This window comes from Protomyctophum parallelum (assembly GCF_964188405.1).
Source record: "Protomyctophum parallelum genome assembly, chromosome: 4".
Lineage (NCBI taxonomy): Eukaryota > Metazoa > Chordata > Actinopteri > Myctophiformes > Myctophidae > Protomyctophum > Protomyctophum parallelum.
The window spans coordinates 12164388-12186478 of record NC_139700.1 but is presented as its reverse complement, the minus strand read 5'-3'; the positions used below and the strand labels follow the sequence as shown (position 1 = coordinate 12186478).

The following is a 22091-nucleotide window of genomic DNA, read 5'->3' as shown; positions in this document are numbered from 1 at the left end:
AAGCATGTGATATCCTGCTATACACGTGCTGCGCTGAACATATATGAAATGTCATATGATGACATCTCAGGCACCTGCTGCTATATAGCTCTGAGAATGCAGCACTTATGGGGAAAAAGTCATGTTAATGGCTAATTTTAAATGCCTAGCTTTTTTTCGCTGGAGGCAATGTTTGGTCCAAGCAGTGACCGATCGCAGCACTCTACATTTAGGCCACGTGTGGGCAGAAACTACAAAGGCTAATCATTACTGAAGGAGCAGAGATGGGATCGAGCCTTTGTCAAATGCATTAAGGCTGGGGGAGAGAGAACGTTGCAAAGCAGCGCTGGAATAATAATATTCCCTTCCAAGTAGCCTTTCATTGTCAAATGGCGTTAAATGGAGCTCCAGCTGAGTCTGAAATGACATGGTGCTGCTGAATGGAAGCCATGCAGGCTATAGTTATTCATGTACTGTACAGTATGTAAGGCATTTCTCTAGTCTCTCTCTCTCTCATTCTCTCTCCATCAGCAGCGCAATTAAGGGTTCTTAGAAAAGAGAGCTAAAGACGTTGAGTTCAACAGGCCAAGTATAGTGCAGAAAAGTAAGCCGCGCCATCGGTGAACAAGGAGCAGGTAACAACCCTCTGCTTTGTGCTGCATGACTCAGCTTAAAAGGAACATTTAAAATGAACTTGCACTCAAACCTCCCCCATTGTCTCCCGTTTCTTCCTACATCCTTAATATGAAAGGTTATATTGTCTTGCAAATATCTTCAAAATAGAGCAAAAGAAAGCAAGTACAGACTGAGAAATAGTTTCTACCCCAGAGCTGTCATAGCTCTAAACTCTTCACATATCTGAGATACTTTAGTATCTTATGAGTGGTGCTATGTGTGTCTGTGTGTCCCTCTATGTATGTGCGTTTGAGGACGGACAGCTGCAGTATAGCGATGGGTGACCTGGGGTGGCACTTCACACAGCAAGAAATATAGAAAATCTGTCATTCATTCTGCTCTGCAGATCAAGACCCCAATGTTTGTATTTCACTTGCATTCAATCAAATACATCTGTGACAAAATTGCTTGCACTGAAATGATGAAAGAAGCTTTGCCAGTACTAGGCTACTCAGTAAATCAGTTAATCAGACCGTGCCCACTCCCCAGCCGTGACCTAAGAGATCTGGATCGTTCATATCGCACAAGTTCAGGAATGTATTTTTGCCCAAAGCCATTCAAAGCTTTATTATAGAGTAGACCAACAGCAGTATTTTGTAGTGGTGCACTGAATATTCGTCCACAGAAAATATTTGGCCGACAATTTCTAACCCTAAAAAAGCATTTTCGGCTTTTCGGCTTTCGGTCGAAAAAATATCACCGAATAGTCAAATAATAGTGATTATAATTTAAGTTAAGTTTTGCCATAATCATGTCTTTTGCCATATTCAGTTAGCTTTACAACAAAGGTACGGCCATGACGGCAATGGTACAAAGAAAAATGTAAAAAATAAATAATATTAATCATATTCTGCTATTTGGTTTACTAATACTTACATCTGTTAATACAGAACAAATGGTGTAATATTGTATATGGTTTCTCAGAGGCAGAGATCGAGCTGGTTGCATAAGATAGAGCAGGTTGCATACATTCTAATCCTATATAGAATATGTTGAACAAGCTCATTTGTCTTTCTCCATCGATTGATCTCTAAGCCATTTTGAGCAGTCAATTTGTTGGGTGCCTCAGAGACCTATTATGTGAGTAAGGCATCAGCAGCATGCTCATCTCACCATACCACGTGTAGCTAACTAATTACCTGTAGTACTGATTGCCGGTAGCAGTAGAACGGCTGAGATGCACACACACACAGGGGGGCAACAGACACACTATACGGCTCTGAGGCCTCATACACACATTTCAAACGAACATGCTGTGTTCTGTCTGTGTTTCATGGCCACCCCAATGCTTTTCCAATGGAAGTCACGTGGTTTGAGCAAACACGGGGGAGGGGGGCAATCAAACACAAGTGTTTGCTCAAACCACGTGACTTCCATCAGAAAAACATTGAGGCGGCGACGAAACATGGAACACAGAATATCCGTTTGAAATGTGTGTATGAGGCCTGAAAGGACAAACAAGCAGCCATTTGGTGGTTCATAACATGTGGGAATTCTTTCCCCATCCTCTGGTGTGTATGTATATTATACATCCAAGTGGTTCCAATCTATAGATCCTCTAGTTTTATTGAAGGAAATTAACAAACAACCTTGTATGGAGCACACCTGGATTTGTTTTAAATGAATATATATTTATATACAATACATGGTAAATGATGCATTTATATAGCGCTTTTATCCAAAGCGATTTACATAGATTGTGCATTACATTCATACACCGATGCCGGAGGAAACCATGCAAGGCACCAACCTGCACATCGGGAGCAATTAGGGGTTGCTCAAGGACACTAACTCTGGGGGAGCCGGGGTTCCAACTGGGAACCTCACGTTTCCCACTTCCCATCCTGCTGCTTTTACTGGCCACTCATATATACTGTATGTATATAGTAAGATACACCTCCACTTCATTAAGACATAATTAAATAGAATCCCTTCAAAATATATGCCTGGATGCAATTACAGACAACCACCTCTAAAGGCAACATAGACAGCAGATGGAAGATACAAGTCCTGTCTGATCAGCAGTTAGCTCCGGGCAATGAAAGCTTATACTTTTGAAGGGGAGGGCAACCGCTCAAATTATAGAGACCGTTAATTGGAAGAGGAGAAGAGCTCGTTCAGAAAATAAACCTTATACTCAGTCTCCTCCCTTGAGTCTAATCTGGCGCGTATACCTATAGGCTGGGAAGCAGAGGCACCAGGGATGGAGATAGAGGGAGGGGGCTTTTGTAATAGAGGTACCGCCACGCTGTGTGACAGATCAAGAACACAGCGGCCTAAATACGGCCACCCTTCATTAGAGTCTCTTCTTCTAAGAATAGGTGCAGATTGTGCGCTCCTGTAGGTATGAATAATGGACGCATGCAGCCTCCAGGAGCTCATTTCCAAAGAGTGATCATCATGCTAAAGCATGCCCTAATGATCACACAGATAAAGTGGGAGGCTGGCAGCATGCATGATTAATGGCACCCGGGTCGGTCTCCTGAGCTACAATAATATACCACCCATTGTCATCAGGTCGTCTGCTCCATGCAGCAGCATTGGGAACATCCAGAACGGTGGCTTTTCAACCCTTTTCATATCAAGGCCCATTATTTATTCTACATTTGAGCCACGTATACGGACCACCATTTGATGACATTTAGCCTCTCAGACCCAAAACGAAAGAAGATTTTGATCCATGATGACGATTTTGTCCACAATTCCATGCTGTATTGATGTCGCTGATCAAAAATAACAATTTTCTACATTCTCAAATTTCTTGTAAATTGAGATAATGCAGATGTTTAACAATCATTTAACTCTTCATGAGAGTTTAAAATGAAACCACATTTTGTTTCATTTTACACTCAAGAGTTAAAGATCTATATGGGACCATTTGCCCCCCCCCCTCAAGGACCACTGGTGGTCCCCGGACCACTGGTTGAAAAGAACTGACCTAGTGTACTGTACCATTTTCAAGGTATTTCTACTTTACCTGCATGACTATTTCCAATACTTTTACTTTATACTCCAATACATCTCGGATCCAAATATTGTACTTTTACTCCATTACATTCATTTGAAAACATTAGTTTACTAGTTACTTTGTAGATTACAAAACATACATTAACCACTTCGACCCTACCGGTGTATACAAATAGATTTCGGCCATTTGAAAATAGCCGATCTACGCTGCGATCTGCTATTTTCAAGAGATTTTTATACATTTGAAAAGTGGAAATAGAAATTCTGTATAATGAGTACTTTTACTTTTTGTACTTTAAAAGAACTTGCTGCAAACCTCCTTCATTCACAGATTAAATCAATAGTCAGCTCAATTATCTTTGTCCACTAGATGGCACTATGGTATAAGGGGAAAGAAACAGTGAGGAGAGAGATGGAGATTACCATATGTTAGTGTTTTTAATTACTCCTAACTCCTTACTGTTCTAAGTATACATTTTCACCAGTTTTCAATTAATTGAAATAATTGTAATACGACATAATGGGATTTAAATGGATAGTACACTTGCTAAGAATCTCTTTAAAAAATGGGCCTAATCTATGAATTGCTGTAATGTTTTCACAATGGATTTGTAGAACCTTGTAACTCTCTGAAACCACATGTACTGAAATGATATACTGACCATGATACTGACCATAAAACTGACCATGATACTGACATGATTCTGACGAAGATACTGGCCATTATACTGTTTCTGTCAAAGTCAGACACACAATCAACCACGGTTCTGATTTACCTGCAGGTAACTGCTTGCAGACAGAGGTCATTTATTTAAATCTGATTGCCAAATACCAAATCCCTATATTTCACATTGAAGTCCCATAATGCTCTATCTCCTGTTATGACATCACTTGGGTCAAGTGACCACAGCCGCAGGAGAGAAGTCGCATGTTTTTAGATGAAGGGCATACTCTAGGAGGGTTACATGATCCATCAGCACAATACAAACACTGACGGCAAGGCCTTATTCGTCTGTGCAACCGGCTGGCCCGTCATCGTCCCGTAGTCTGAACTCTGAACATCCATCCTAATCCTCTGGAATCTCACGAGCTCCAGTCCCCACATCGCTGGTAGACCACAGACCTGAGCCCTGCACCGACATGACATCAGCTACATGAGAAGTATCCTAAGTTGTGACTTTTACTGGTGACTGGAAGTCAGTAATGCCCGCTCCACACAGAGCTGTGCAATGACGGTGACGGCCAAAGATCATGTGTCAGTGAGACATACCTGAGATATTTAGGGCCCCCAAGGGGCCAGAGAGAGACCCATTTGGGTTGAGCAGTGGGTACAAATTGGTGAGCCAGGCGTACTGTAATGTACATGTGTTCTCTTATCTCATAGTCTGCCGGTAAATGATAAAATAAGATAATGGACAGTAATTAGAAGCATTTCTGTAGATAACAGTAGGCGCCTATGTGTGTAAGCTTCTGTCATAGTACAAATTGAGGCGGAGAGTTATACGTGTACTAATAAGGATGTTAGGGGTAAGTGTGGGGTGTTCTGGTAGTCTGAATGCAGTGTGGAAAGTAACCATGTGCACTTATCCAAGTACTGCACAATTCAATTATGAGGTACTTTTTGATGCATTGCTTTCTGAAATGACGTCATGTGGCAGCCAAGTCTATGGACTTTTAATGTTTGCTTAGAGCCTAATTAAAAATAACCGATCGGCGGCCAAGTCTAAGAGCCTAATAAAAAATAACCGGTCGGCAGCCACGTCTATGGACTTTAATGTTTGTTGAGGGCAGTAAATGACAACATAAGATGTCATCTGGCATCATAGCTATAAGACATACACTTGGTTTATGTTGTAGACTTAATTAAGGCCTATTCATACTCCAAGGTGATAAGGTGACCACCGTTAGTAAAAACAGAGCTAGATGTATTTGTTTGGGTGAGCGGTGAGTCGCTTACCACCACAGCGTGACTTCATGTTGTAGTTTTTGGTGGTCACCTTATAACCTAAACTGGAGTATTTTACAGTAGCCTATTGTGAGTGAGCTGAGGAAGGCATTAAAGAAACTTCTACGGGACCTTTGACTAGGGATGTCCCGATCACGTTTTGTTTTTGCTCCTTATCCGATTCCGATCATTTGATTTTGAGTATCTGCAGATACCGATTTCATCCCGATCCCATATTTATATTTTTATACAGGTTTAATGTTTGTGTTTAGGTCAATGTTTGTTTTAAAAACGCCATTGACAATGAAGAGAAATTCACGTTTGTTTAGTCACTAACACAAACATTAAATCCCATTAACAATAAAGAGAATGTAATGTTTGTTTTGACACAGTTTGTTTTACATCATCATTACATCACCTAATCATGGATTAGATGACCATTGAATAAAGTAACATTTATAGCTGCTCCAAGCTATACCGAATTCCCTCCTCGATGTTGTAAAATGATAAGAGTGCCCCTCACTTCACATAGGTGTGATTTTGTAGAACACTATCACAATAGTATACAATATTCAAAATCACAGACAATATCCAGTCTAATATAATGATATGGATATAATATTGATGCTAGGGATGTCCCGATCCTAGGGATGGCCCAGATTTCCGATCACATGATCGGATTGGGACAACCGTGCCTTTCACAGTAGCAGTCAGGGAAGAAATCGCTGAAGGGTGAAGCTTTCCACTAATTAAGTATAAGGATCCTCCACATCACTGGACTGCCCTACTGAATTTAATATCATTTAAGTTTCTTACCGGTATCCATAATCTTTCTCAGTTTTAATTATGACGAAAGAAAACTTGGAAATGTCGCAAATGCTTTGAACAGAGCATTAGACACACTGGAGATCCTCCTAAATGGTTATTATTAAGGCAACTTAGAAATAAGTGTACACCTTCTGAGGTAAGAATCCTAGCCAAGTGACTATCTGGACATCAATCAATAGCTCTTACTCAGAGACTACTGTAATAAACTCATACAAAAGCAGTTCTACTACTTTGCCTAGACACGAAGGAACATTTTTCAGTGTCTTTGAACAAAACGAAACACAAAACATTGTACAGTACAAGCCTGAGCTAAATGTTTTGTATGTAAAAGAATAAATGGCAATGTAACAAGTTCAATATGCAGACGGAGGAAAAGTCTTGGATCTCAGATTATTTGTATCTGCCGATCCCGATTCTGACCAATTCCGATGTTTTACAGAGGACCACAATGGAAACAGGCCTAGGCTTTATAGGGGCTAATTGGCCCAAAGTGTTAATAAAATGTTCAATCAATAAATATACTCTTTTTCCTGAATGAGATACACAAATTAAATGTAGAATTTAGCCATTGACGGTCACATTATTATTGCATCATCAATATCGGTGAAAATAATGTGGATTATTTTGAGACCAATCCGATACCGATATGGTATTTTTATGGACGATTCCGATTACACTACTGATTATATCGTGCATCTCTATTATTTACAAGAGAGGAAGAGTTTGTCAATTTATTTATTAAACAAGATGTTTTATTTACAATACTGTACATACAAAGGAACAGAATCATAGGATCCTTAAAAAAGACACATTATAGACTAGTGACATTGAAATTATGACCCAGCACATTTACCCTATAAATATAGAACTATTAAAAGTATCTCCAAACCTGTGCAAACACATATTTCAAGAGATACATCTTCTTAAACATACTGGTAATACTTGAACATATCTTTTTTTTCCTATCCTAATGGACCAACCATATTGGCACCAATGGACATGAGCACTATTATAAAAATAAAAAATACAAAGGTGTGCTCCGTAGAGCACAAATCTCCACCTTGCACATATGAAAAGCCGAAGGGCAATGGGGCGCAGGGATAAAATAATGTGACTGTCATTTAAGGTTGGGCGATGTGCTGAATATATTGCAAATCGTGGATTGGATGAGTCCATCGCCGAATATCTTTATTAGGCAATTTTCTCAGCGTTTTTCTTTTTTTAGCTAAATAATACTCGAACTTATCAAAAATCCAACTCTTCAAATGTAAGACCAATTAACCTGCAGCGAAATAAAGTGTGAGTATAGTAGTATATATATATATAGTTTCATAATATAGATATAATATAGATATTCCACTGTTACTTTCTTAGCTTACGCATGTTTCATGATAAATGCTTTTTTGTGATGTATTCCCATGCTTTTTGTTCTTGCTTAATGTAAGTCGCTCTGGATTAAGAGCGTCTGCTAAATGCCTAAATTGTAAATTGAGCAAATTGCTAATCAATTTGGGCCAGCAAACTACAAAAACAGGCAGATCTATACAATTTCTCAACGCGTCGCAAACGGCGCTGCAAAAACAAGGCAGATCTACAAGCAGATCTACATGTAGCTTGAAGATCTGTCTTTTTTTCGACACGCAACCCTGAGCTGTTCTCACTTTGCTTTTATAGCACGAACATATCGTCCATCGGTGATAGAGGGGCAGACGATGGGCGATAATGTGGCATATCGCCCAACCTTACTGCCATCACTACATCATTACAGTGCAATCAGAGTGGACACTGGACAGGCTATCTAAGTTGATCTTTGGACAGTGAACACAACAAACAGTAGTGTGACATGTTGTCATCACCAGTGTTGGACAGCAACGCGTTTCTAGTAATACAATATTGTAATATTATTACTTTACCCAGTAACGTAAGTAATGTAACTAATAACAGTAGTTATTAATTAGTGCTCCAGTACTGCATTACCAGAACATGATACTTTTGTTGACCTAGAGGCTATATATTATAAATCGTTGCTGTCGGGAGGAAACCACCTAACTCATTTTTTGTTTTTCTTTTTTTAATATATTTTTTTCTTTTGCATAATTACGTGTGTTGTTTTTAAAATATTGATGGAAAGTAGTAAAAAAACACTTTGGACAAAACTCCATTGGACCCTCAAACTGTCAGTAATTTCCTGATAAATGTATAATTTTAATTTCTGAAAAAAATCCTGAAAGATTCCTAACTAGGTTTCTTCCCGACAGCAGAGATATTAAGCCTGCAATAAAAACAATTTAAAGCAGTCAGTACAATTATCAAAACAACAGTAGTCACATTCATTATAATATTCATCATCACAACAGTAAGATTAAAACAAATAAAGGGGTCAATTCTTAGCTTAAAACCAAACAAAAATCACCACATGGGATACCTTGATGTTTTTAAATGAGTAATACATAACAAGTGACTTATTACTCTGCCTGAGTAAGTTGCCCAACACTAGGACAAACATGACATTACCATGCCTTTGCTGCTGCAGTCTCTGTAGGCTGTATAGTGGAACAGCACTCCCCATCCTATCAGATCTCTTTTACATCATTTAAATCAAGGCTCGACACTTTTATTATATCTTTTTTATCTGTTGGATCCCTCTGATGTGGCAGATATTTATCATTTCGTCGTTTTATTGCTTTCACTAGTGTTTATTTATGTTTTGTTTATATATACTGTTTTTATTGCTGATTGTTTATATGGGCATTTATGTCTTATTGTTTATGGCAATGCTTTTTTTTTTTTGCTACCACCTGCTCTGTACAGCACTTTGACCGATGATGGTTGTTTTATCAATTAATTGCCCATATTACGAAACTGAATGAGTTAGTTCCGGAGGGATGATTGCTCTGCAAATTATTAATTCAATAAAAATGACATGAATTGACGGATTTACAAAAACATTCAGGAATTTAGTTCATTTGCGTGCTGGCCGTGTGCATAACTTAAGTAATATAACGCTGATCTGTCTAGTCTAGCAGTTTGTGAGATTAGCTGTGGATAGGCACAGAAGTCTCACAGACAGGTTTGAATGCAATATTTCCGGCTAGAAAAGTGTCATCCAGTATAAAGAGCAGATAACGCTGAGTGAGTACAGTCCAGAGTACAGTCGTCATGGATCTGTCGATGCGGCAAATGTGGGAATTAACAGTAAACAACATTTACACAGACGGTGCTGAAAACAGCAGAAGACCATGTAAACAAGCCTATGAAGATATGCTATATGAACGTGGTAAACCGCAATTATCTTCAATTGCAACAATCATTTTTGACACGACTCAAGGTGACATGGCAATGTAAACCACCTACATGTCAGAGGTGCATGCATCTAACTAAGCCTATTTACACTTTGCCGTTCGACTATGTCAAACTCGACAAAAATAATGGATATAGTCTACAACAAAAAAAAGTAGGATTCTTTTGTTGAAAATCTGTTATTTTCGGCGAGCAACATAGATGTGCGACGACTGGAAATCAAATCAGCATAGCCACAGAACAACCTAGCTAGTTGTCAACAGTTAGCTGTCAAGTTGAAGTTGAGGCACTTTAACTAAGACCGCAGTTTAAAGTAAAAGTTACATTCATCTCTCCTGAAGCATTAATAAACAGCCAAAAAAACCCTGCATTTTGGTTGAATTTGTACACTCTTCAGAGTCAGATTAACACTAAAGATTTGACTGTCTATTTACTTCCTCTGCACCCAGCCCCTCCTCCTCACCCATACAGTTATAAAGGATAGAGGACGGACTGCCCCGCCCCCACAATTCATTTCAATGGAAGTTGCTCAGTGGCGTTTTGAAGCACCCGGAAGAACGCTCTACTTCCGCATTTGACCACCAACAGTTGGTGGTTTTGGGGGCTTGTTCTGACGTTATGCTGGTGAGAACTGACAAGTGTGTGTGTGTGTGTGTGTGTGTGTGTGTGTGTGTGTGCGTGTGTGTGTGCGCATGCACGTGCGCGTGTGACTGCTTTCAGGAGGTGCTGCTTCTTTTCCTGGACCTGGGTCTTTTCTTCATGATATCTTCCTCTTGGTCACTTTCACAGGCCCTCTGAAGGAGTGAAACACATGTTTAACAAACCGTAACTGGCTGACACAAGCACGCAGGTACAGCACGCACACACACACACACACACACACACACACACACACACACACACACACACACACACGATTGGCAGAAGGCCCATCTATCCTGATTGGACGAAGGCTTGGCCACCTAGCCAAAAACAAAACCTACAAAACCCAGGGGTTAACTGGGGACAGGGAGGAACTCCTTTCCTTATGGTCAGCACACTCTATAGTAGGGAAGATTATCACAACAAATCAAAAAAATAAGATATTTGAATTAAGTGAAATCACTGAATATACCTTAAGTACACTTTTGAGTATTTCCACTTTCCAATACTTTTACTGTACTTCTACTCCACTACATCTCAGAACCAAAATTTATACTTTCACTCCAATACAATTATTTGAAAACTTTAGTTACTAGATTTTACTTTTGATTAGAAAACATACATTAACCATAACCCTACATTTTGGCCATTTGAAAATAGCCGATCTACAACCTCAATGAGTCGCATCGCGACACATTGTGAGCTTGTAGATCGGCTATTTTCAAATTATTTTGTACACATTTTGGACTTGTGAAATGTGACATTCTGCAATATGAGTACTTTTACTTGTAGTACTTTAAGTACATTTTGATGCCGATCCTTTTGTACTTTTACTTTTATTTTGAATACGGGACTTCTACTTGTAACGGAGTACTGCAGAATTTTTATTAGTGTACTTTTTCCACTACTAGTGCCCTTACCTCCTCCTCCTGGTCAGGTAGTTTGGGATGGCCTTTCTTCATCAGACGTGTTAAATGGTTGCAAAGGGACACAATTCTGAAGGACAGCTGTTGAAGGAATGAGGGAGAGAATTAAACTTTTTGAATGGCACCCTCTCTCGTCCTCTCTGCGGAGATATGTATTTTTACATTTGTTTCGTAAAACACTTTGTAACAGTGCATGATCTTGAAAAGCATTTCACGGATATAGTGGTATTTATTAACCCATTATAAGACCTGAGAGCCCGATTCTACAAATGTCTTCTAAATCCTGTCGGTCTTCTGAAAAACCTATGTTTCTATAAAAATCAGTGGTGCTCAAACTATTTCATGTCAAGAACCCAAATGTAATTGGTCACCGACCAATTCATTATTGAAAATATGTTGTCCCAGGGACCCCCCAGAAGCAAAGATATGAGTTAAAAACATTCACTGTGAAAGAATATATATTCAAAGATTTGGACACGTTTTCAGGATTTTTCAAAGCTCTAAAGTTTAAAATAATGGTTCAAATGTTACGTGACACAGATGCGTTCCAGGTCTTACGTGACACAGATGTGTTCCACTGATAACCCCGTGCAGCATGTCTTAAGCGTTTTACCTTCCATCTGCGTCGCGCGTACTGTCTTCTGAAGTTATCGAGGTTGACCACGGACAGCCTCTTCACCATGAGCTGTCTAGAATTCACAGGCTGAAGAGACACAATGATAATAAAATAGAGCCCTATAGGTGCTCAATGGAGGAGCAGAAATAGTTTAAAAAGTAATCTGGTGCTTCAGAGATCAAAGGCACTGAAATGCTGAAGAAAGGCGAGCACGCAAAAAAGTATAAAAATGAGGATAGGGTGGATATAAGATCAAGGTACTTCATGCACCCTGATGAAGAAGACTCCTTTGTGAGTCGAAACATGTTGGCGTTTTAATTTAGTACCTTGATTTTATATCCACGCTCTCCTCATTTTTATACTTTTTGAGTGCCCGGATGGCAGCACCTTCTCTTCAGCAAGCTATTATATTTGTTAGCTATAGATGGGTTTTGATATGGTTACTGCATGGAAACTCAAAAGTAACACAATTGGACAAATTCCATGGCTCATAGGACTGGAATACATGATGAACAAGAAACATTTATTGTAGTGCTTAGAAAATAAATAAACACAGCAGTCAGGGAACAATAAATCTAAGTGCTAAATCAAGAGGTGAAAAATATTATATACATTATAGGATACATTGATTGATAATATCAACTCATACAGTAAAAGAAGTTACTTCACAATTTACAAAAAAGAAAGAAAGAAAATAATATTGCATAGATATTTTGGACACACCTATAAATAAACTTTCAAGTGTCCAAAATATATTTTCGAATACCGTTTTTTAAACATATACACAGTATGGGAAATAAAGACCTGCATATTTTTTGCTGTATGGAAATTACCAATCCCAACAAAAATTATGGCACAATTGCATTCACACAGTCTCATTGCACACAGTCTGAGTGGGTCACAATATGTTTTGTCTGTTAGGTCTTCAACAAATAAATTCTAACTAATTCTCAAGTAAAAGTGCTTTTTCAGCATTTGGTTTATAAAGTGTTTATGAAGACTAAAGTGAAGAAAAGATTCACCTGTGAGCAATCGCGTATAACATCACAAATGACTTGTCTTGTAAACGACATAAATCAAATCATTTTACATAAATCTATAAATAACCCACATGGTTAATTTATACAACAAACATTGTTCCTTACAAGATTATTTAGTTTTGTATTTTTTTCTTTTAAGATTTGTTTTTGGCTTTTCTGCCTTTATTGATAGTATCAAGTGAAGATGGACAGGAAAGAGGGAGAGAGGGACAGGCGGAGACATGCAGCAAAGGTCGTCATGAACGGGACTCGAACACGTGATGCGCTGTCAGGCCAAAGCCTAATGTGTCATGTGCCTGGACCACTTGGCCAGCGGGCGCCCGCATTTTGTATTTTTACTACGCTTTTCATTTAGTTTAAAATGCTTGTTTTCATATTTCAGTCCAGTTTCAGTTTAATTACCCAATGCGTTTGTTAGTTTCAGTTTTATTTTTGTAAAAAGAAAAAAAAAGAAAGAAAGAAAGAAAGGGGGAAAAAAAAGATTAACTTTTGTTTTTATTTGTTTCAGTATTAGTTTGTTGTATGGGGGTCAAGTAGGCATCTCAGGCTCAATAAGCATGATGCACCAATGCCTCCCAGGCCCGGCGCCAGGATTAAATGACTGAGGGGGGACCATTTTGCTCAATGCCTGTGTGATTCAGTATAAGATCATGACACCGTAGAAAGAATTAAAGAAAGAAAAAACGACACGTTGTGACACAACTGCCTTCATCAGGGTTACTCACCAGGTCTTCATCAGTCACCCTGATGAAGGCAGCTGTGGGTAGGCAGTTTTTAGTCTTGCAATGCATTAGCCACTTTAATAAGAGCTGTTGGACTGAATAATATGTAGTTTGGTTGTTCCAATGTGATAAAGTAAGAGCCTATGACACCACTTATTATACTGTAAATGGATATGAAACTTCCACATGAAAAATAAATTGACATAAAGTGTAACGAAAATGTTCAAGGGCGTTCTAAATTCGACTTTAAGTCGAACAGATCCGTTATCTTCAGATAATCCCGATTTCAGAGGAACACAAAAGTTCAGATTAAGTAAAGACTGTTCAGTTTCATATTACGTTTTGTCTCCCCAAGTTAACCAGTCTCTGTAACAAGCTGCTTTTTAGCATGGCTGTTTCAGGGCATAGTTAGTTCCCCCAACACACATGATCCGTGCATAAGTTCTTTCAGGGCCTGGTTGTTCACTCCCTTGTTGAGACAATGGGTATGGCGGATGGTCGTCCTTGGTCCCCCTCGGGATGCAAGGAGCTCATCATCACCCCCTGCATCCACTGCAGCTCGGAGTCCAGCTCCTGCCTGAGGACAACAATCTGCATGCCGGCTGCCTCCGCTGGTACTTACCGCTAAAGGCCAATTCATAGTCCAGTTTTAGGTGAAGAGGTGACCAGTGGTCACCGCTCACAAAACACATTTCTCTGTTTTTAATAACCACCGCTTCATTGAAAACTGGACTATGAATAGGCCTTAGTGCTCTCCAGTCTGTCTTCCACACCACTCAGAGCTGCCCGTAGCAGCCTCCACGCGGTGGCCTCCTCCACCTTGCAGAAGGCATAGTAGTGCGCCTGCATGGGACAGCCGCTTCCTTGCACCCTCGCTCTCCGTCTTGTACCAGGCCTCCTTGTTCGCGTCGTATATTATGGGGAGCAGTGCCTCAATGTCAGCCTGAAGAGTACAACGGTGGTGGGCGCCGGCGGTCAGCCCTGTCGCTGTCAGGCCAAACGTCTAATAATAAACGTCTAATAATATCGCGTGGCCTCCACCACGCGAGCGAAGCGTTCAAAGTTCTTGTATGTGTTGTTGGGCACACATGTGGAGTGCGCCTGGATGGTGTACTCCTTCAGGCGTATTGTCTTGAGCTGCTGCGGCTGTGGCACAGCGATGGCATTGCTGGCCTCGAGGGCAGCGGTATACAGGGGCTTCAGAAGGGATGGAGGGAGGGGACACTGAGTGAGAATCTGTCTCATTGTTGGATGTTGCATCTTTAACACAGCACAGCAAACATCCCAGCTAGACAGACGGACACGGCCCAGCCACTTGTTGTATTAGTGCGCAAAACACTAGTCTCAAGTGGGTGTTGTCGCATTCCTTGCTCCTTGCATTCACCATGCTCCTATTCATCCAAGCGGGATGGATGGGGGACTTCCACAGCAAAAAACAGCAATCGCATGCACGTCAGTCAGACGTCGGTAAAGGAAGAACGCACTTTCCCCCGACATCGCAGGATGTTACAGGTCCAAACCATGCATTTCACGTGTACTAGTGAGTTGGAGCTTCACAGTCTTTGATCTATTCGAGTTAACCTCAACCGCAATGACAGTTTCAGAACACACCCGTCCCGAGAGAGACAGACCAAGATGGCCTATAGTGCTGTGTGTTTAGACAGGTGAAAGCTGTGGTGTGTGTGTGTGTGTGTTTGTGTGTGTGTGTGTGTGTGTGTGTGTGTGTGTGTGTGTGTGTGTGTGTGTGGGTGGGTGGGTGGCAGCCGCTATGGGACTGTGCTATCGTTTTTCAACAGACCAAACACTGCGTAGCCGCGGTTTGAACTCTGGCATTTGGCGCCTGTCATGAAGTCAAAAGTAATAATAATAGTACAGCGGCTCTGTTGGTTAGGGAAATCGCAATCCGTCCTTTAAATCCTAAAAGAAATCTGAATGGAGTATTTATGGACGGATTTGCGACCCCTCTAACCAACAAACCAAACTAATATTACATAAATTACTTTATGACAGAGCGTGACCACGTTATGTTTAATAAGCACATGTTTGCTACTGGAAAACAATGTCCTAGTTGTAGCTACCAGTTATTAGCCTGGTGTAAGTGATGTTTAACTGTTTCCGCGCCATTGCCGAAGCCCTTCGGCAATTGAAGCCTAATTTTGATACTAAGGGCCGATTCATACTCCTATTTTAGAGCCGAATAAAAGTCGGTTCGGCGCTGTAAAGCCTACAATTTGACGTCATTTGAGGTTCGGGGTGGCGGGTACCGTCCTAAAGTCGGCTCTTCGGTGCTACTGAAAATTTCTGACGAGCCGAAATCATTTCGGCACTACAGCGCCGAAACAGCGGTAAAATAGGAGTATGAATCGGCCCTAACACTTGCCGCCATTGCCGAAGCCCTTCGGCAATTGAAGCCTAATTTTGTTACTAACACTTGCCGCCATTGCCTAAGCCCTTCGGCAATTGCGCTTTTATAGTGCATTCGATCAAGCGACCCATAATGCTACTCACGTTAGCTGGTTAGCTAGCTGTGTTGTTAGCACAGCACTGGATCGTTCATCTTAGATCCATTCTATCCGTTTCTTTCAATCGCCTGTATCTCCTAGTCCTTGTCCCAGATGGCATTTTGGTCAAAACAGCGTTTCTTTGACGGCACAGAGCCGACGATGTGGAGCTCCCAGGAGCTCCAGGCTGGATTCACATTGTCAACAAAGGTTGACTTGGCAACGTCTAGCTAGCAGAGATAATACACTTCCGGTCGAGTGAAAATGTGGCTTTTCAAAATAAGAGCTCGACTGGCTTGAATTAGGTCCTAATTTGTGTTAATGTGATGTTCAGTATGTTAATGTTAAAATGTTCTCAGTAGTAAATTACACAGAGACATGCCATTATACGGCAAAACAACAACAGGTGCATACATACCTTTATCCAAGGGTGATTCATAGCCTCTTGTATGGTCATTCTTTTTCTGAAAAAAACATTTATATATAAAATACGAATCAGTAACAGACAGACAGACAGACATACTCTACCACTCTGATGCTCTTGGGAATATTACCCATATATGCATAGAAATATATGGATGGCACTTACACCCGCCTTCTAATGAGAGTGTAAAATCTCTCTTGGAAGAGCCACCCATCGACTTCTCTAATATACAGCAACCTTCCCTGTGTTTCTTCACTAGTCTGATCCAGAAGAACACAGTTTGCCACTATTCCCAAGGGCATATTCCCAATATGTTCCTGGGAATATTACCCTAATATGTAGAGACAAAATAACTTTCACAGGAATATTAGGTTTCCCTGTGTTCTATTTCAGTGTAATCAACAGGCTAAGTGATGCAATATTAATAAGTAATAATAAGTTCAAATTGCATGTTATAGAAAAGAAAATGATCAACATATTGCTAGATCGTGGCAGGCAGATTTACAGTAGTTACTGTAAAGTCCTCAATTCCCCTCTGTTGAAGACCTTTGTCATTGAAGTGGCCAGAATAACAAACTGCCTGCCCTACGTACACTGTACTTCAAATTTCTGTTGGCCTTTCATTAATGTGGAAAAGGACCTTTAACACCCCTTTTTCTATTGAGGGTTAAGAGTAAGACAGATTCATAGTTGTGTGCTGGTGTTTTTTCTACATCATTTTTCGACCGCGGTCGAGATCATGGATCCCTAGTGATGACATCAGATCTGATCTACAAGCTGATCTAAGAAGGTCACAACACGTCACAGCATGACACATTGTCCACAAACTCCAGTGTTCATTTAACGCAATTCTAACGCAAAAGGCAATTCTTTTTTTTACTACATTTACTGGCTTTTTCATTGCAGTGCTCAGACACCCCGGAGTGTGTTACAGGCTGGAAGAGTATAAACCCTAATAACCTCACCTGGTGTCTTTCACCAGAAGCTGTGTAATAAAACTTTTGGCCAGCTCGCTCGTAGTGCTGAAGTACTCATCATCAAAGTCGTAGTTCATCCCCGAGATATTTCCCATCGTCTCCTGTTTCGTGTCTCCCAGAAAAGGTGAATAACCGCTCAAACTGTGTGAGGCCATAAAGAAAGAACACATGCACCAGACATTATGGTTTCTGCTTATGTACGTTCCTCCTGTCCATGCAGACATACAGTACCCTACATACATATTATGTATATTACAGTGTATACATTACATGTAGACATACCTACATACAATGCATATTATGTATATTACAGTGGTGGACTTAAGTAAAAGAATCAATACTGCAATATAGAAATACTTCGTTACGTAAGGTAAAAAAAAATCTTTTGAAAATAGCATTGTGACCTTGAAATGTATATAGAGTTGAAGCGGTTAATGCATGTTTAATAATAAGGGTAATAATAATAAAAATCTTCCAAATAACTAGTAGTGACTAAAGTTCTAAAATAAATGTAGTGGAGTAAAAGTACAACATTTGTCTCTGAGATGTGGTGGAGTAGAAGTAAAAGTATTGGAAATACTCAAGTAAAGTACAAATACCTCAAATTTGTACTTAAGTAAATGTACTTAGTTACTTTCCACCACTGATTACGGTGTTGTACATTACATGTAGACATACCACACGTACAATACATGTTATGCAATATTTCTCATAGCTTCCAATAAATCTCAACTTACAGTATATATGTGATGACTCCAATGCTCCTGCGAAAGGTTAACACAAAGGTTAATCCAGAGAAATGCATCGCGGCCTGTATGTATGCCAGGCAGAATGGTGCGAAGGAATTATGGGCTCTTACCACATGTCTGCCTCCAATCCTAGTTGGTCATAGTTGACTATCTCTGGGGCTGGAAATAGACAGGCACACGTTCCCACATCACAAACAACTCCAGGCCAAAACAAAGTCCACACAGACCTCTTTGCAGAACTACAGTAGTTTGAATGGGAAGAATTGAAAAGTCCTGCTTATAAAAACACTTGCCAACAAATTCCGGTGTTCCAAAAACGTCTCTGAAGTCTACCCCGTCTTCCATTACACGTGCCAAGCCAAAGTCTATGATTTTGATGCGTGGTACGGCCACGTTCTTATCCAGCAGCATAATATTTTCAGGCTGAAACGATAAAAAAGAAATGATAAAACCACATTAGACACCAAACCAAAACGACAGGATTGGATAATAGGCAACATAGAATATTGCAGGTTACCTGTTCATCTTTTAGCGTAGGCATTGAAGGAAAACATAATTTGTGAGTGGATGTGATGCAGAGTGATTATGGAAACAATAGTGCATCACTGCATCAGTGTTGATTTTGTCGACTAATAATATGACAAAAGAATGTTCGTCAACTACCATTTTTTACTGATGAAAACTAAATGGAAACTAAATGAAAACTAAGCTATGATGACTATACAACTAAGACTATATATTGACAATTTCGTCAACAAAACAAACAAAGTGACTAGTGGACAAGAGATCCAATATAAGTCATTTTACACTTGGAATTGCATGCTGAAAATAGCCGATCTACAAGCTCACAGCGCATCAAAGCGCATCAAGGCCCACCAAAATATTTTTTGTTAGATGACTAAAATCTTATAATTAGTCGACTAAAACTAGACTAACACTAAAGCTAAATTCCAATACCCAAAATCTTGGCCACTCACTACGGTGAAATTGGTGACCTGCTGAAATATGTCACAATCTGTTGACATCACATAATGTCAGCTTGTCCGAACGTAAGTCATTGCAGTTTGTTCATTAGCAGACCTAACTGCAGGCCTTGTTGACTAGATTTAGAAGACATTTTGAAGTTCTTTCTACTGAAATGATCGATTGTTTATATGGAGAAAACCCCGTCATTTAACATGCATCTCAATGGGGGAGAAGGACCGCTTGCCCTGTCTCCTCACTGCTAGTCTCTCAAGACAGACTGTTGATTCTGTAAAATTCAATGAAAAGAGGGTGCTGCAATTTTCTTTTTTTATGAGTCAATTTTCATTGACTCATAAAAACCTTTTTCACTTAAAAAGAAATTACTACGATTTATTGTCCGTATAGGTCCAAAGTTCACATGTAGACGTTTTTGTGCATTTTGATCAAAGATCCTGGGAGGAGATACATTTGAACTGTTTTTCATATCATTAAAAATGGCGAGTGATCTAAAGGTCAGAGAACACGAAAGTTGTTCGGCATGAGGAGACACATATGTGTATCAAAGAGTCATTGCCAAAGGTCAAATGGTTCATGAGATATGTACGTTCAAATTTTGCATTTTCAATTGAGTGCTATAGTGCCACCCTTTGGCCAATGGTCATGGGCTTTGCATAGTCACCGTTTGGCATGGACCTCTACCAGATTCCCGCGTTTCACAAAAACCGACTGCACGGTTCAGTCAGAACTGCTATTTTTGGCGGAAGAAGAAGGAGAAGAAAAATAAACACAAAAACAATAAGTGACCAAAGTCACTTCGTGACTTCTTGGTCCCTTAACAAAGTCACTTTGTGACTTCTTGGTCCCTTAAAAAACAGGATGAACAGGATGATCACAGAACAGCGTGGGTGACATTGCTCTAATGGCAGAGAGATAACCTTCTGGTGTCTGTCTGGACCCAAGCCACAGAAAACAGGAAGGATGTATTCATCAGATTGGCCAATGGCCAGACACACTCTACTATTGACAGCAATGTGCAGTGGTTCGGTTCCCAAACGTTTTAGCTCGAGACCCGAGAAATGTGATCTCCCCCAGGACCCAAACTAGTGAAAATAGCAGATCTACAAGCTCCTAACGCGTCGCAATGCCATACGTTCGGGGCTTGGCTATTTTCACTACTTTTTTTTTTTTTCCTAATTTATGAATCATGAATTTGAAACAAATTCATGATTTATTTTAAGTAAATAAAATTTAAAACAAAAGAGGAAAAGAGGTCTTAAAAGGTCTTTCATTAGCCTACTTTAAATAAATACTTTTTGAAACGTCTGTGGGAAAAATGAATGAGGAATTCTCTTCCGGGCCTGTCGTCGGGGGCGGGACTGCGACGATCTATCATGCAAGACTTTGTCACAAGCCAGGCCATGCATACATACAGCCTTAACACTGACAATGAGCTTCTCTTTCCCGACAGAGGCCACAGGTCAGGTGACACACTGTGCCGTACTGTATACGTACAGGAAGTGTTTCACTCAATCTTACCTTGAGATCAAAGTGTGCAACTTTTTTGGAGTGGAGGTACTGGACTCCATCAAGGATCTGTTTGATAAACTGAGTGGCTTCCTCTTCACTCAGAGACTCCTTCTGAGCCAGGAACTCAAACAGCTCTCCTCCAGACACTCTGTAACACACATAGATACCTTTATTATCCCTCACTCACCCAGAGTTAAGGTTACAACTTACATGCAAGTTGCCGTAGTATATAGTAGAAACAAGGCAAAAAGAATGACAAGATGCATCAAAAAATAAATAATACAGAGCAAACAAGGGTAAACGAATAAGATGTCTATAGTCAATCAGTGCGTCATCATAAAGTGTATCACTGTCTCGCCTTTCAGAGTACGTCTCACTAATGTGCAGCATGAACACCCTTAACACCCGCTCACACTTTGTCGCCGCTGCGATGCTCGTGAGCTTATACTGTAGGTCGCATAGCATAAACTAGAAAAAGTGCCCTTCTGGGCACAGGTCTCCACCAGGTTATCCACAGATCCGTGCAGTTAGAGGTAAAAACACTTTTCGGCCAGTTATAGCGCCACCTTGAGGCTGAGTTGAAATTGTTCATGTGGCATTTTGTCCTCGGCCTAGTGGGAATGTGGGTGCACAATTTCACGGAAATCACACGATGTGTTGATGATTTGCAGCATTTTGTTTGAAACTGAGCACTCCTGTGAACTTTGGAAGCCAATCTTAACCAATCAGGATGGAGTCTGAGAAATCTGAAAGACCGGTTTGGTTGAATGGCTCTAGAGAGACTGTGTACCAATTTGCGTGATGTTTGGACAAAATCTGTAGGTGTGCTGTGCAAAAACTTGTTTTGCACAAAGCGGCCTCCTGGTGGCGCTATAACAGGCCGTTCTGGAAAGTTTGGGGCAGAGGTTCATCGTTGGCATCCAGGGAGTGTGTGTGCAAAATTTGGCATCGACCGGGTTAACGGTGGCCGAGATTAGCTGCTCACGGACACACACACACACACACACACACACACACACACACACACACACACACACACACACACACACACACACACACACACACACACACACACACACACACACACACACACACACACACACACACACACACACACACACACACACACACACACGGACGGACGGAGTGCAAAACATACTCTCTCCCCATGCCTTCGGCCTGGTGGAGACAATTAGGCATTATTATGATTAAATGTGGTAGACTATATTCAATTTCTGGGTATAGGAAATTAGGAATGCAATGGTCATGGCTGCCTTCCTTGGGTAACTTTGTTTACGGTTACAACA

At 40.4% G+C, this 22091-nt stretch overlaps 1 protein-coding gene across 4 annotated transcripts in view; it reads right to left on the bottom strand.

Moving 5' to 3' along the window:
* Positions 1-10358: 10358 nt before the first annotated feature.
* dapk2b (death-associated protein kinase 2b) overlaps positions 10359-22091 on the bottom strand; it is a 30379-nt gene continuing 18646 nt past the window's right edge. The window contains exons 4-12 of one of the 4 annotated variants that reach the window (XM_083763995.1): positions 20794-20932; positions 18585-18714; positions 18402-18450; positions 18280-18306; positions 17531-17683; positions 16560-16605; positions 11876-11965; positions 11262-11343; positions 10359-10490 (exon numbers count right to left, since the gene is read on the bottom strand). In XM_083763995.1, coding sequence (XP_083620121.1) covers positions 10411-10490; positions 11262-11343; positions 11876-11965; positions 16560-16605; positions 17531-17683; positions 18280-18306; positions 18402-18450; positions 18585-18714; positions 20794-20932 — 796 coding nt within the window. In that variant the 3' untranslated portion in view covers positions 10359-10410. Of the gene's footprint in view, positions 10491-11261; positions 11344-11875; positions 11966-12039; positions 14838-16148; positions 16329-16559; positions 16606-17530; positions 17684-18279; positions 18307-18401; positions 18451-18584; positions 18715-20793; positions 20933-22091 lie in introns of those variants that run through there. The other 3 variants (XM_083763998.1, XM_083763997.1, XM_083763996.1) reach the window with 3 other exon arrangements.